The sequence below is a fragment of the Octodon degus genome, unplaced genomic scaffold (assembly GCF_000260255.1).
Source record: "Octodon degus isolate 3935 unplaced genomic scaffold, OctDeg1.0 scaffold00016, whole genome shotgun sequence".
Taxonomy (NCBI): domain Eukaryota; kingdom Metazoa; phylum Chordata; class Mammalia; order Rodentia; family Octodontidae; genus Octodon; species Octodon degus.
This window is the reverse complement of record NW_004524592.1, coordinates 22,789,227-22,805,311: the sequence shown is the minus strand read 5'-3', so window position 1 is coordinate 22,805,311 and position 16,085 is coordinate 22,789,227. Positions and strand designations below refer to the sequence as shown.

Below are 16,085 nucleotides of genomic sequence, written 5' to 3'. Positions count from 1 at the left end.
CACATGGGTTCAGGTGATCTTCTTTACATAGGCTTACACTTAGAAACCCCAAGAGGCCGCAGCCACTCTGCCCCAGCCACAGGGACACTCCCAAGCTCTGTCTCTGATGCTCTGTGCCAACCTCTGGTCCCTCTGTCTGTCTCAGTTTTGTGGCTGATAGAAGGCAACGTACAGCTACTGTTTGGCATGACAGTTACTCGATGCTCTCTTGCCTGTTGTTTCTAACACTTTCCTCTGGAGGGAAAATCCTGTCAACATCAATCCTGTCAATCCTCCTTCAAGGACAGTGGAGTTTCCCACCTTTCTAAGAGCCTTTCAAAAGAGAGGCCTGTGAAATGATAAAGAAAAACAATGTCCATTTCCACATCATCTTGGTCTCTGCTGACAGAAGAAAATTCACCATAGAAGTTTGTGAGCGAGCAAGCACCCGGTACACTGAAGAGTCTTTGGAGAACAGAACACAGACTCCTCCAGCTCACAGCGTTGCACCACCAAAGCCTCCTGGCCCCCAGCGCACCCCCTGAACCCTCATCTCACCCACATCTGCGTGCCACCTCCCCTCTCATGCTCTTTCTGAAGGCACTGGGTCATTTTCCTGCTTTCATGTCCCAGCAGATCGTTTCAAGCTGGTCTTGCTTTATCCTGAGTTGCTCTGAACCTCGTGTCCAGCACATGTGGACGGTTCTGTCACAGGCTGCAGACTAGGGGCTTGTTTTTTTGTTTTGGCTTTCTCCTCGCTTACGTTACTTTACCACCTTGTATGTTTTGTCATTTCAGGCCAAAACTGTTCACGGTGGTTGCAGAATTGCTTACGGGAATGAGTGGAGCACCAGACACAGGCGAAGGCATCCAGGAAGTGCTTGTGCCACTCTCTGCCGACCTCCACAGACCCCACACACAGCCATCTCATGACACCACCAGGTCTTGCCATGTCATTCTGATGTGCTGGGAAACTCGAGCTGGCCTGTGAGCAGAGCTTCAGGCTTCTAGCCTCAGTGTCCCAGGCAGGGCAAGGGACAGTCCCGGCTGACTCTACCCGGGTACAGAACAGAATGCTGCCTTCTGTCCAGGACACTGCAGCTCCAGGGTTGGCCAGGGCAAAGCCATTCCCATTCACCTTCCCACAAGGACCTGGTCTGCTTCCCAGTGTGGCCCTCAGAATAGCTGATTATGGTGATGTGTCATACAGGCAGCGCCACAGTGCTTTTTATAAAAATGTTGCATTTTTATCCAGCTGAGAAAAGCAACTCTGCAAATTTAACCTCCTCATCACCTGGGAGTACTTATATCAGGCCCCAGCAACCACTAAAGCTCAGTTATCCCCAGCTGGACATTGGCATGGCACATGCCTGTCATCCCAGGTCCACAAGTTCCAGTCCAGGCTGTGCAACTTAGTGACTCAGCAAAATCCTGCCCCAAGATGTAGAACTGAGGCTACTGCTCAGTGTCATGGCCCTGGGTTCAACAGCAGTAACACACACACACACACACACACACACACACACACACACCCCTCTATTCTGTTTTGGCTTTCAGATGCCTCCTCGAGTGCCTGTCTCATCCTCTGTGCAAACTATTCTACTCAATTTCAGCCTTCCTCCGAGACCTCTCCATTTCCTTCCTTCATTTTGGGTGTTCAGTATTTTGTCTCAACGATGAGAAAAGAGTAACTAAGGAGGCAGACCTAAGGGTCTGTGGAATGGAAGTTAGGGTTGGTGGGATTTTGAGAATTATGGTGATGCGTACTCCTTCAAGTTATCTTAAGTAGAACCAAGACATCTCTGAAGAAAAGCTCAGAGTGTGGTGGGCAGAGTATGAGGTGGCCAATGGTCAGCCCCTCATGGGGCGGCTACCGTGAGGCTGCTGCCCAGGAAGGGGCTCTGCAGGGCCTTCAGTCACTAATCAGCTGACCTACACCCAGCAAAATGATCTGAGTGGATGGAACATGGCCACGTGAAAAGCAAAGGCTGCTCGTCTCCACAAGCAGCACAGGGAGTCAGCTTCTGGGGCACTGTGATGCCACAAGGAACGGGAGGGCCCATGGCAAGGACCTAGCATACCTTCCAGGACAGGGGTGAGTTCGCCATAGGCTCACGAGGTGACAGGGGTTGCAGCTCTAGGGCTGGAGTCAACACATGGCCACAGGTGCTTCCCAGGGCCATCACACACAAACCCAGGCTGATCAGGGACATAGCCAAGCTCCCCCAACCTTCGGACCTAACGGATGGGAAAGTAGTTCATGCTGGCAGTTTATGTCACTGAGCTGGCACATTAGCAGTAGGAAAGTAACCCAATTAGCACCTGAGTAGCGCTGGCCTATGGATTTTAGAGCCACAGCATAGAAACAAGGACATCAGACATCTCTCACCTGGCTGTGAGGGGGCCATAAAGAAGGGTAGGTATTTGCAAACCTCTCAGAGCATGCAAGGGATTCCAGTGTCTTTTAAATGGCACTGGCAGTATGATGGCAGGAGGATCACTATGAGTTTGAGCCCACCTCAGGTTACATAGTGAGTTCAAGGCCAGCCTGAACTATATAAGGAGGCCCTGTCTCACACAAACCATCTCCATAGTGACTCTAGTCTTCTACAGTAAAAAGTACACCCTACCCTTAAAAACATAAACTCTACTGGAATCACAGACATCAGTGGCAGGCAACTCCCCCACCCCACCAGTTAGCGCCATTGCCGCTTCCTTCCACATTCTGTTTCTTGTTTTCATAGGCTATTTCAGTAATCTAAATAAATCTGTGTTTATGTGCTTGTATTTACCAAAATATTTACTTTCTAAAGAGAAACAAATATAAATAAGATAATTGAATTTTCTCTAAAAGTTTGTTATAGGATAAAACTGGGCTTTCATCTCATGGTTCCTTGCATCACTCCTAAGAGGAACCTCCTTGACTCCCTGAATGTAAACAGATGATTGTTATAGTAATTCCTATCAATAATATCTTGCCAGAAATCTTCATGAATTGTTTTCCCTGAGCCTTGTCTTACACTGGTGGTTAATCAAATCAAAAGCTACAAAATCGTTAATTACACAAATGCTGGCACTGACTAATGTCCATTAATCAAACATACGACAGCCTCATGTGCATAATTAATAACCGAGTTTTCGCACTACATCAAAGACTACTGCTTTCTGCAAAATTTTAATCACTTTCCAACATATTCCCATCAACTTAACTATTTTGGGACACAAATATAAAAAATTAGCAAACTAAAGCAGTTTTAAAGCTTCCCAAGTTACAACTTATTAAGACTTGTAACCCCCCAAAATTCCAAGGAAATGAGCCACTCATGCAATAATTCATCTTTGGAAAATCTTATGAGAACCGATGTGATTATTTAGCTTTGGGATGATTAAGAGAGGTTGAAACAATTCTACACAGATTTAAGCAAGTTACCTTGGGCTTCTCAGCTCACTGGTCAACAACACATCCACACGGACGGGCCTAGACCAGCTGAGCAGGAGAAGGGACCCTAGGGAGCAGATGGCTAGCACAAGGAGAAGAGCAGGGAGGCTCCATACTGCCTTTAGCTTGGCTTTATTTTCTTCACTTAACAAAATGGAAATCCATGCAAAAGTCCTCAGGCACCGGCAGGATGATTCTCTCTCCTTGCCCTCCACTGGTGTTAAGTGGCTCACAGCCCTTGTAACCAAGTACTAACAACCTCTTACTGCATACAACCTGGACAATGAGTCGGGTGCTGGGTGGGAAACCAAAGGTGTCATGCCCAGCGTCCTCTCTCTGACCTCGTGGGCTACAGAGATCCAGAGGAAGGCACTGGACCTCTGAGGTGGGCTGCAGTGGGGGCTTTATAAGAAATACCAGCGGGTGGGCCCTGCTGCAGACTGGCTCCACTAGAATCTCTGATGGTGGCCTGCCCAAAGCAAACCACAGAAGAGCAAGACTGTGTGCCAAATGCTTAATTTCCTTAATAATGTACACTTCAAGGCTTCAATCACCTTTGTGGTTCCAGAGGCTACAGTTTACTGTAATTGTTTTCATTTTTCTTCAAATTATTTTATAAATATTTTAAAGGGTCAGGGACATAGCTCAGTGGCACAAGCATCTGTCTGACAAGCTCAAGGTCCTGAGTTTGATTCCTGATACCAACCCCCAAAAAATAAATAAATAATTATGAAGAGACATCCCTTTGGTTAAAAAAAGATCAATTATATAACCCTCAGTGTACCATTTTTATAGCTACATTCTATAGAGTGAAACTGTAGTGCATGTACATATGTCTGCACATGTGCATGCATACAAACACATACATATTTTTTAAGACTAAAAGAAGGTCCCACATGATTTAGCACTATCTCGAGGTGGTGGCAAACCTGATTTTATACAAGGATGAAAAGGTTTTGGCTGGTCTCATATTCTAGTGTGGCCCCCAAGAGCCTCAGACTCGGTCACATCTGAAGTCTCAGCAAACGCAGGCCCACACAGCTGCTGTCCTGAATTCCACATCTGGGCCCAGGGGCAGGAGGGGCCTTTCCCACCGGTCCAGGGCCAGTTCTGCAAACTGTCTGCATTTACTGCGTAAGATTTTCTCATAGTCTAGCCACAGCCCATAGCCCATAAAGCCTGCTGCCTCCAAAGCACACGCACTATCTCCAATATTACTGTCCCTGAACAAGAGACCAACCAGTTCTCGGTCTGCAGCAGTGCTAACAGTGTTCCACTATCCAGACAACTCTAGTATCTCAAAGAAAATAAACTCAGCGTTCTTTTTAGAAAAAGAAAATACCATCTTAATTTTTTAAAGGTTTCTTTTTCTTTCTTGTCCCTCATGCGACAAACCACATGCAGCCACAGGGTTAGGGTTGGCGTCATTCCTCAACACAGAGCCAATGTAAGTGCACCAAGACAGGCAAAGAGCTCCGGATCAAAGAAACCAGGCTACCGCCAGTGTTCAATTAGTACCTGTCAGTAGAATGGACGCTGGCAAATGTAAATCAAAAAAGAAGTAACTGCTAAATGATCTGCTTTATTTGCGTAATATGATCTGCACCCAAAAAGCAATTGCACCAAATGAGAGTCTTGCCACAAAACAACCTGCACGTACAAGAGCCTTCTGAGGTACAAACATCACTAGGTGCTGAGGACTACAGGAAGAGCTAGGAGGGAGCTAACGTACTCCAGAGGGAAGGAAAAGGCAGAGAGGATGCAGGACTCTCCGGCCGCACAGCACAGACACAGCGAGAACCCGTGACTTCTGATTCTACACCGCCTGCTGCTGCTGCTTTAAATTTACAGAGGGTACCACCACTACACACGAGCTACAGACACAAATCAGCTCAACTCTGGCCCACGCCCGGGAGTTCCGTGCGCAGTACTCCCAGTCGTCAGTATTGGAAGGTGGGCCCAGACCTGGGAGATGTAGAGACACCCTTAATACCCTGAAGAACAAGCCAGAATTCCTAAAACCACGAACATGACCCTTCATTCAATTTTATTTCTACCTCTAACTTCTAGGATAATGAGAAATTTAGTGTCCTTGATCTGCCTAGCTCTGAAACACCAACGACAAGGGCTGTCATCAGATCGGTATGCATGGAACCACACACCAAAGCCGGCCAGCAGCAGGGACCACACACTTCAGAGACCCAGGCATAGGACGGGTGGGACACTCACTGCTCTGCGTCATAGTAGTCCATCCGCTTCTTCCTTTTGTTGTACGCCGCCACTCGGAAGGGCACAATTTCCAAGGTGATGAGGCCAGGGGCCATGGTCAGCACCTTGGCCCCATGGGTGGGCTCGTAGAGGTCCTTTCCCGTCTCTGGATGTGGCATGCCAGCTGGGTCTCGGCCGACGATGTAAAAATTGGCCCCTGCCACCATCCGCGCTCTGCAGTGCCACTGGACCTAGGAGAAGAGTTGCCTATGACATGGCTGTGCCCAGGATCAAGCCCTGTGCAGCAGCAGCAGCAGCAGCAGCAGGATGATTACTGCACATGCTCTCAGTGTTGTCCAGTGGTAAAAACTCTCACCTGTGTTATCTGGGAAACTGAGACCTGTATTGCCACTCTTCAGAAAACCAACCCACCAAAAATCAAAAAGCATAAACATGTACACATATCTTCATGTATGACTTATAAAAGACCCGGGAGGTTACACATGCCTCTGTGTGTGGCTCCAACCAGCTGAAATGTCATGAAGCTCAGAATCCACCTTCTGAGAGGTCAGGACGGCCGCTGCCCTGGGAGGGAAGTAACTGCCAGGGTCCCCTGGGATGCAGGGATGCAGGGCTTTGGATCCAGGGTCTGGGTACTGGCAATCAGGTTGCAGTCACTGTGAAAGTGCTCTGCACTGTTAGCACACTTACAACTTACAGCCCTCTCCCCACCTTACGGTTTCATGGGTTAAAAAAAAAATACTGGATGAAAGCGACCTAAGCTACAGGGTTTTGCTTACCTACAGCAGGCAAGGAGAGGACCCTACCCCTACTTGTTACTATGTTTCATTTTATTTTTCCTGGTAGTTTCTCTTGCATCAAGTACTTTATACACACACAATTTGATCAGTTCACACTTGCAATATGATTATTGAAGGCAGCTGGGACCTGTGCATAACACATCTCAATTTTCTTTATGTCCCTCGCCTATCTCATGGTCCCCTTTCCCATTTCCAGATATTTCATCAACAGAGTAAAAAAAAAAAAAAAAAAAAAAAGTGCAGTGTACAGGGATAACAGGGAAGCCTCAGTCCTCCAAATTTCAGTGAACTTAATCTGCTTGCTAAATATTTACATCTATCCTTCAAACATTAGGTCAGTACGCAGTGGCTGTCTGACTTTTTATACATATGCTAGGAAGCTTGGATCATTTAATCCAACCAGTCTGCTCCTTTCAAATGGGAGGAAACTGGAGCCCAGAACAACGAAGCGTTGAACCAGGGTCACAAAGCACACTCAGCCATATCGGTTCCAATTCTAAGGCTTGGAAAATCCCAGCAGAATTAAGTCACCTCCTTAATTCCTAGGGATTACAAATGGATTAAATGTGAGCAGACCAACAGGGGGACAGAGTTTTCCTGTACCTGCCTGATGAATCTCAATTTACATTTTAGTGTATAGCTCTTCTGAAACTAGTTTGAGACATGGATAAAAGGAGGGTCTTCTGTGAGTCCACTTACAACTGACCAAAGGAGTGCAAGTCAGCTATGGTGACTGCGATGTAAGAATACACACATCAGCAGGGCCAGGTGGCGCACACCTAGAATCCCAGCACTCTGCCACGCTGAGAAAGGAGGCCACAGTTCAAGTTGAACTGGGGGTGTAGCTCAATCAAAGGTCCTGGATTCAACGACTGGCTACCCAGGAGATGGGAGCTGCAAGCCCAGGGCCAGCCGCCGGCTCATCTGAACAGCCTATTTATTTCCTCCCCTAGGAGCTTGCTTAGGAGGCACTGCCCCAGGCACCTGCAGTGTGGGACATGGGACAGATGCTGATGAAGGAAAACATGGAGACTTCCAGAAGTTTCCTATAAACCCATTTAAAATCATCTGTAAATGATCAGCCAAACAATAAATGATTTATTTTCTGCTTTGTTTTTATCAATGAGCTAAATAACATACTCCATAACTAGAACTAGATACCACGCCATACCAACTATCACACACCACAAATACCATTAACATCCTGATACAACAGGAATTTTATTTATGGGTGGCGAGCACTGCTGGTGGCCCAGCCGAGTGGACCTGCTGTGTCCTCACCCAGAAGTGTGAAGACAGGAGCCCCTCCTTTCTCAGCCTCCAGGCATCCGGCACAGGGACAACAGGGCCTCTGAGGTTTGCAGGCCTTTCTCTGAAGGCCTCTGAGAAACTTCTGCACTAAATTCTCAAATTTCCATCACCCAAAAATGCTGTCACTTTCTTACTCTCTAAGGATAATCCTGCCTCAATACAGAACTCTTGCTTCACAGGCTGTTTTACTTTCCCCTCGCAGTATACTGTTTAGTTTCTCATGAAGTAAGACAAAGTGTATTTCCTACATTGTCGATTAATTCCTCACACAGACAAAAATTAGGATTAGAAAGTCAATTCTCCCTGCCTCCAGCCTCCATCAAGGCTAGGGAATTTAGGAATTAAACCATTAAATCTTTATAGACTGGAAAATCAGGAACATCCTGTTGATAACCAGTCTCAGCAGCTGCTCGCTGCTCTGAAAAGGATTTGTGTGAAGGGAACAAATCTGGTACCAATGCCTTCTGAACGACCTATGAGAAATGATTAAAGGAAGATCAGTGTTTGCATTTTATTGTTATGAGCTGGCGAGTATTCATTACTGGCAGACTTGTTCCTGATGTCATAGGAAAAGTTACAAAAATGAGGGTTTGGTGTGTGTGTGTGTGTGTGTGTGTGTGCACGTGCATATGTTTAATAAGCAAATTCTTCACATAAAAGCTGTAAGTGGTCAAGCAAACCAGTGTACCACTGCAGAAAACAAGGCAAAGTCCTCCCAAACCCTTTACCCCAGCAGTATGATCCTCTCCAGGTCATAAGAATTAAAGCATTTAATGGCCTAACATACTGACACACAGGCTTCCTGAAAGAGCTATATCTCTGCCTTCTGATTCCACCAAGGCAGCCCCAGCCCTGGGCCCAGGGAGCAGGGGGCTGCCCTGAGTACCCACAGCCTAATTCTCAGCCCCTTCCCCAATTGCCAAGGATAAGGCTCCTGAGTCCCAGCCCTGAGTCTCCCAGGTTTTTCCATGACCATATCAGGTCAGGCCACCCTGCGCTCTCAGCCCAGCCACCAGATGTTCACTGGGCCTGTGTGGTCCCTGGTAACAACAATGCCCAAGCGTCTGCTAAGAATCCTCCAATGCAGATCACACATCTCTGTGCAAACTCCTCCCCATGCACTGTGGTAGTCGTGGGCCACCCTGACACCTGGGCCAAGAACCCTCTCGGTCAGCTTAAACACAGGCATCGAGTTCTCTTTGCCATTCTCGCCTGGTGCTCTTGGGTCCCCTGGCCCCACACTGCTCCTTGGCTATGCACCCTGACTTAGCCAAACTGGTTCACAGTCCAGCTCTACACTAAAGACTTTTCCCTCTTGAGGCAGTACTATAAACAGCCAAGCTGGTGGAACCACTATAAGCAGGCAGACAGGCTGGGCCCTCGAAGGAATCAGTGCAGAAGACGAGAGCTCATCACAATCGTGACTGGATGCACATCTCTCGGAGGCCAGGCCTCAAGATAAAGACAGAATGACCTGACTAAGATAAGTGGTGACACCCGGTCTAATGAGATCTACATGGATATCTGTCACCTCAGTATGTGACCAAGACCCTCGGAGTCATCTCTTCCTGAACAGATCTTTGTTCTTCCCAAGTGCACTTGCTATGTGACTTGCTTACCTATTGGATCAATATTACCTAAGCAGCTGTACTTGTAATCTTATTAACCACAGCTTTAATCCACGTTGTACCCATGTGGTTGTGCTCTGTAAAACTTCCCCTAAGAGCGGAGTCTGTGGCAGCCCACTCTGGGCCCTCCTGTCTCTCCCGGGTAGAACCTGTCTTTCCCTCAGTGAAGACTGCCTACTCCTAACCTCTGTTGTTTCTAGAATACATTCTTCTATTTTGGAGAACATGAATTCAGCATATGAGATATCTAGCAGGCTGGGATATCTATACTAACTGGAAGTCTGATATCACTCCTCTATCAGGACATCTTGAATAAAACCAGGTTTACTGCCCCAATTACCGCCCACTCTGGTCCCTCATGATAGCACACCAGTAAGTGACTGTACCTTGCTGGTGATGTGGGAATAAAATCTACATCCCCTAAGCATTGACTCAGGCACTCAAAACTGTTTCCATTTCCTACCTCGAAGAGCTTCATGCCTTGTTAAGCACCACAAGAGATTCCAAATCAGGCCTGGATGGTGAAACAAACAGGCCATCCCAAGTTCTGCCAGGTCTAAAAATCAAGGACGGAGTAGGGAGATAGTTCTGTGGTCTAAGCACCTGCCTGGGAAGCACAAGGACCTGGGTTTGAACCCTGGTACCTCATGCTGTTCAGACTATGCCAGCCACCAAAACCAGGCATTGTGGAACATGCCTGTAATCCCAGCACTGGGGAGGGTGAGACAGGAGGATCACTACAAGTCCAAGCTGTGTAGCGAGACCCTGTACCAAATAAATAGAAGTTTTTTTTAAATTCTGAATTCTAGGACTCCAGTTACAAGGCAGTCCTGAGACACACACAGCTCCCTACAAGCAGCCAGAATAGGGCACTGGGAACTGAATACAAAGTGCTTGTTATTTTCTAAGGCCCCCAGTAATACTATCCCATACTATCATAAGCCAGGCGATGTAGCAGTTTGCACTATCCTACCCGCTGCTCATAATGACATGGGGAGGCACGCCAATCCCACCAGAGCCTTGTAAGAAGACAAAGGGTGATAACACACAGAGGCATCAGGGCTTTGAAGGCCACTGCTGCAGGTGGGGAAGAAGCTGAGATCCACGCACCATGCAACAAGCACTACACAGCGCAGCTCACCAGCAAGAAACGCCAGAGGCTTCCTGACTCGTTATTCTAGAACTCCTGCATGACTTCAGTTCCCATCTGTTTTCAAGAAATACGTGGTTTCATGTTTTTACAAATACTTTAATGTTAAGGAAAAATGCAAGAACTGTGAACGCCAGAGATACAGCTCAGTGGTATAAGTGCCTGCAACGCAAGCACAAGGTCCCAAGTTTGATCCCCAGAACCAAAGGAAATAAAGAACTGTGAGACGGTAACGTCCAGCTTCCTCAGATTCACCTGCTAGGAGGTCCATTAGCCTCCCTGCTGGGTTCCTCGTCTGTAAGATGGGGGACACAGAGCACCAGGCCTCTCAGCACACTAGGAAAATCACATGAGTTAAGTTGTAACACACTCAGAATCCTGCAAACACAGTGGGAGCTCAACAGAAGGGGGCATTTTTCTTAATCATCAACTGCAACCAAATCTCACTTGCTGTCAGTCCCGGTCTCTGCTCTAGTGAAGTGGCCCAAGGAGAGAAGAAAGCATGAGCTTAGATAAGAGGCTGTGAGTGTACTGCAGAGGTGGCTGCGCAGCACAAGGGCAGCAACAGCAGAGGCAGCCAAGACCGAGCAGCGCTGCTGGTGGGGTGGGAAGGTCCCGCCATGCAGGGAGCCAGCCAGGCTGGTAGCTGTCTACTACCAGGGCAAATGAGTGGCCCAGGACCCGGGGACTCTTCTCCTGCTACAGGTGACAGGCGTGTGCTCAGAAAGGCACAGCCAGATGCAGGAAGCCTGATGCCCATACAGCCTTTTCCAGGGCACTCCTGACCCTGGGATGTTGCTACTGAAGGCCTCTTCCAGAACTACCAGAGGGGTAAACTTTGGCCTCCACTGAGACTAAGCTTCTTTCTCCCGCTCTCGCTGCCTTCCTCTGCCCTTCCACATGTGGGGACCACAAGAGCTCCACAGCTTGAATCTGAGTGCAGACCTGGAGTCCCACAGGACGCCTTTAATGTATCAGGCCCAGGATAGGAGAAACCAGAGCAGCAAAGAACAGACCTCCAGCACCGAATGCGGTTTGTCTTCCATCCTGGGTGCTGGCTGCAAGCTTATGTTCAACTGGAGAAATTCCACTTAACTTACCAAGTGTGTACTTCTTCCCATTTAGAAAGTAATATAAAGTGAAAACAGAGTAAGGCAGATAGAAAACGGTCAAAATACTGAGCCCTAGGTATGCCTCCTGCAAACAAGCACTTCATGTGCACATAAGCAGAGATCAGAGAAATCTGAACAAGACTGACCCAACAGCTTGAACCTGCTGGCAGGGAGCCAGGCCCCGACCCATGCCTAGAGCTCCAACAACATTTTTCACTGCCTTTACTGAGAGATTCTGCCCAAGGGTGGTGACAGAGATAGGACAGGAGCCGGGACAGGTCCTATGGTGACAGAGAAGACAGGAGCCAGGACAGGTCCTGTGACAGCCAGCACACTGAGGAAGGCCAGGACATGTGCCCCTGAAGTAGAGCACATTGGCATCCTGGACAACGGCCCCAAATGTGAGTCATTCACACATTTAGATACATCCACCCATAATTCAGGAGAACTTCAGAACAAATGACTTCATAACTGACCAAAGGTCAACTACTAGAACAAAACCATTACTATATTTCCAAAAGAGCTTCTCTCTGAGACGTCAGAACTCAAGGCCACAGTGGTAAATGCGGCTGTCACTGGCCAGTTCTCATGGGGACCAAGGAATAGAGGATGGCAGGGAGTCTCGGTGCTGTACATGTATTACAGGGCTGAGCTGAAAAGAAGACCCTGTACACTCACATCAGTCAGCTTCTTGTTCTGTTTTGTGGTCCCGGGGATGGAACCCAGGGCCTTCACACTGAGTTGCATCCCCAGTCCTTTCTCGTTTTTTGAGATAGAGTCATGCTAAGCTGTCAAACTGCCTAGGCTGGGCTCCAACACACAATCTTCCTGTCTCAGCTTCCACAGTGCTAGGGTGACAGGCCTGCACTTCTGTACAGCTTGTCACTGTTAAATTTTCTAGGATAAAAAGATAACAAAGTATACTACACTACAACTAAATTCCAATCTAGGCTAAAGAGATAGCAAACTATATAATACTATGACCTCATTTTAAAATTTTAGGTTTTTAAACGTGTAAAATTTGGGTTGGGATTTAAGACATCGCAGAGTTTGCATAACTACATGACTTTTTAAACTGGCTTCCCTCTCAGATCCATCTTGGTGAAGTGATCTCCTTCTAAGGCCAGGAGGAAATAGAATGCAGCCCTAACACCAAACTTACTTTTGCCTTGAAATCTCAGCCAGAAACTGGCTGGAATGTCTCACTGCTGCTTCTGAGGTCATGCGCTGATTTGTTCACTCCTGCAACAAATATTCTGGATAGCCTCCTCTACCTTGAACCTCACATCCAGTGAAGCCCTCTTCTCTCTATGAGGACATAAAGATGGCAAGCATTCCTTCTGAGCACAAGGCAGTGCCAGACGGGAACCTTCTCCCCAACAGCAAGCAGCAATCCTGCTTCCCCTGTGGAAATGGTCTCCCAGACGCTCTCTAAGCTCTCCAGGCTTCAGGGTAAACAGGAATCCCTGGGGGCCCTGGGAGGAAGCAAGAGCCGGGGGTAGCTGCTCAGGACCTGGGCTCTGGCCTCACTCTGGGAGGGGCAGGACTGTGGATGGGGGGGCCAATGGGAGGGCTTCTGGCCCTTGGGGTATGACTAAAGAGGACAGGGCTATCCTCACACCCTCTTCTCTCACTTCCTAGGCATGAGGGTACTGGCTTGTTGTTCCTGTTAAGAGGTGCTGCCAGGCCCCAAAATCAAGAGGCCACGGATCAGGGACTGTGGCCTCTTACAGTCCCTGCCTCTTACAGGGTGACCGTGCTGGGTATTCTTCATGGGGACAGAAAGCTGATGGATACAGTATGCTTTTCTTCCCACAGAAAGACCTTTAGCTCTAGCAAAACATGGACAAGGTGAAAACCAGCCCAAGCCTGTCCCTTGGAGAGTGACCCAAGCCTATTAAAGATGCCCAGGGGACCAGTACTATGCACACTGCATCTGTAACAACAGGCCTATGTCAGCCTCTCCCACACGTAGGACCAAAACCACACAGCAAAGCAGCGGAAACCCCTTTCCCACATGGGCCCAGCCAAGGGCACATCCCAGACACAGGGCTGTTGGGTGCTCCAGGCTTGGCTGGGGGCGCTGCTGAGATCTACGGGGGTGCTTCTTGGGAGCCTTAAGCACAGCCTACCTCGGTTGGTCCAGCGTACATCATAGGGGAGGGGAAGATGGCCACCACAGTGGACTCGGGGTTCAGGATGCCCTCCTCCAGCACTGCAGCATGCTGCTTCATGCGCCACATCAGCGGGACATCATCGTCCTTGGTCCAGCCACCAAGGGGGTGCAGCAGGAGCACGGGCCGCCGGTAGCCACGTTCTAGCAGCTGCCTGTGCGTGTCCTGCATCAGCAGCGCATGGCCATTGTGCACTGGGTTGCGCAGCTGGAATGCAAAGACGGCATCTGGAAAGAGAAGTTCCCAAGTCAGCAATGGCCATGCGACCTCCCACGGGGAAAGATCTGACAGGCGCACGCTCAGGGCAAGGCAGCCACACACACAAGCAGAACCAGAAACAGTAATGCTCATGACATCAACCACTACCTGCGTGCCCAGGGCATGGAACATGACTGTCATGGAGTTAGGTCTGCTCTGTACACAGGAAATGAAGGACTTGCCAGTCAGGACAAGACAAGAACAGTGCATACCAGGAACCTGGGGCCACAGACACTCAGGGGACTCAGGTCCACTGCATGCATTCTCATCCCTGTTCCCTGAAGGAGGCCCCGCCACACTCAAGCACACATTTGCCTTTCTGCCACAGGCTCCTCGGGGCTTATTTAAGGCTACTGCCCCCTAGAGTGACTTCTACTGAGTCTGGGAGATGACTACATGATGACTTTCAGACATTTACAATTGCCATTTCTTTCTAACCCCTGGTCTCCCAGTCCTGGAAAGCACCACAGCGAGCCCAACAACCTGGGGTCCGGGACGCGCACTCTGTAGAAGGAGCCAGGGTTCATCAGGTTTTGCAGGTGAGGTCTTTGCGTGGACTCACAGCCCCCCACCCCTACTCCAAACTGCAGCATCAGCCTTGAACCACACACACCCCTGGAAGGGCTGCGCTTGCCATAACTGCATTTACAGAACAGCAGGCCAGATCCAGAGCCCTGAAAGACAGACTGTGCGAGGTAGGAGCAAAAGGAAAATCCTCCCGCTCCAAGTCAGCGGCACAGGCAGGCACAGAGCCTCGTCTGAGGAGCACACATCGCACCTCACCACACTGCAGGGCACACAGGCAGGATCCACCCAGCACAGACTGCAGGGAAGGGGGTGGGGCAGCTGAGGGGCCTGCAAGGGCAAACTGGAATCATGAAGAATGTTTCCCAGAAAACTGCCTAGCTGGACTGTCAGGATAGACACCAGGAGGGAGAGGAGCAGGCAAACCCCCAAAGGTTGCTGTACTCATTTTCATTAAAATTCTACCAATTCTCCCATCTTCTCTCCCAGGCCTGGACAGAGGCATCTGACTGCACACTGGAGAAAGGGGTCATGCAGGGACATCAGAGAATTCGGAGGCCTCTCCACTGCAGCATCTCCCCATCTGGTTGCCGCATGCCCACGGGCACCAAGCGAGGCCGGGCAAGGCAGCGATCTGTAAACCTCAAGGCAGGCTGTACCTCCTCCGCCTCTCAGACTCATCTGTGGGCCTGCATATGCCCCGGGGCCCTCCATCCTGGGGCCTCAGGCTCCTCCTTCTATCTCTGGCTTCTTCCACAGTTCCACTTCCCTACAAGGACTCTAGGGCAGCAGGCAGGGAGACGCCAGCAGGGACATGATGGACATTCTGCCTGCCAGACCCTAGGCCTGCTAGCCACAACTCCAACCCTTGCTCTTTCATTTGACTTTTTAATCCCCCCTCTTAAAGGAAAAATCAGAGCTGTAGGAGGAAATCAGAGTAGAAGCCCCCACAGGTGGCCTGTCACAGTACAGCTGGCTTTGGTCTTCCGCAGGCCCGTGTGTGTCCCTGTGTTCATCAAATAGAGATGACGTTCTGCATTCCTGCTGGCTCCTGGGACCCACAGACAGACGGAGGCCCTCTTGTCACACCTCAAGCTCATGGCTCTCTGCAGTCAAAGCCACAGCCTTGGCAGACAACCCTCCAGTCCTCCTGTGGTCACCCCGGTCTGACCAAGATGCTCCTCTACATCTCCAGTCATCTGAACTAGCTCCGCACCCTACAATGCCACAAAACCTTCAGATGCATCCAGCAACACTGCTGTGCACAGCTATAAGGCACAATGGGCCCTCTTCCCTCTTGTGGTAACAGGCAGAACCTCAGGTTTCCGACTGGAATGCAAAGCCCAGGCCCTCACTGGGCTCAAATGGAATTCACTCTGTCTCTCTGGGACTGGTCACTTGGCACAGGCTCGAGACCTCACCATCTGGAAGGGTATCGCGTTGCTCACAGGCATGGGTACCAGAGACCCCGCCATCCTTA

The 16,085-nt window shown here is 49.3% G+C and overlaps 1 protein-coding gene across 1 annotated transcript in view; it reads right to left on the bottom strand.

Annotated features, from left to right (window-relative positions):
- Window positions 1-16,085, bottom strand: part of Papss1 (3'-phosphoadenosine 5'-phosphosulfate synthase 1) — a 73,384-nt gene that overhangs the window by 12,390 nt on the left and 44,909 nt on the right. Inside the window, exons 10-11 of the mRNA XM_004626696.2 lie at window positions 13,781-14,049; window positions 5,648-5,877 (exon numbers count right to left, since the gene is read on the bottom strand). Of these exons, the coding sequence (XP_004626753.1) occupies window positions 5,648-5,877; window positions 13,781-14,049 (499 nt within the window). The remainder of the gene's footprint in view (window positions 1-5,647; window positions 5,878-13,780; window positions 14,050-16,085) is intronic.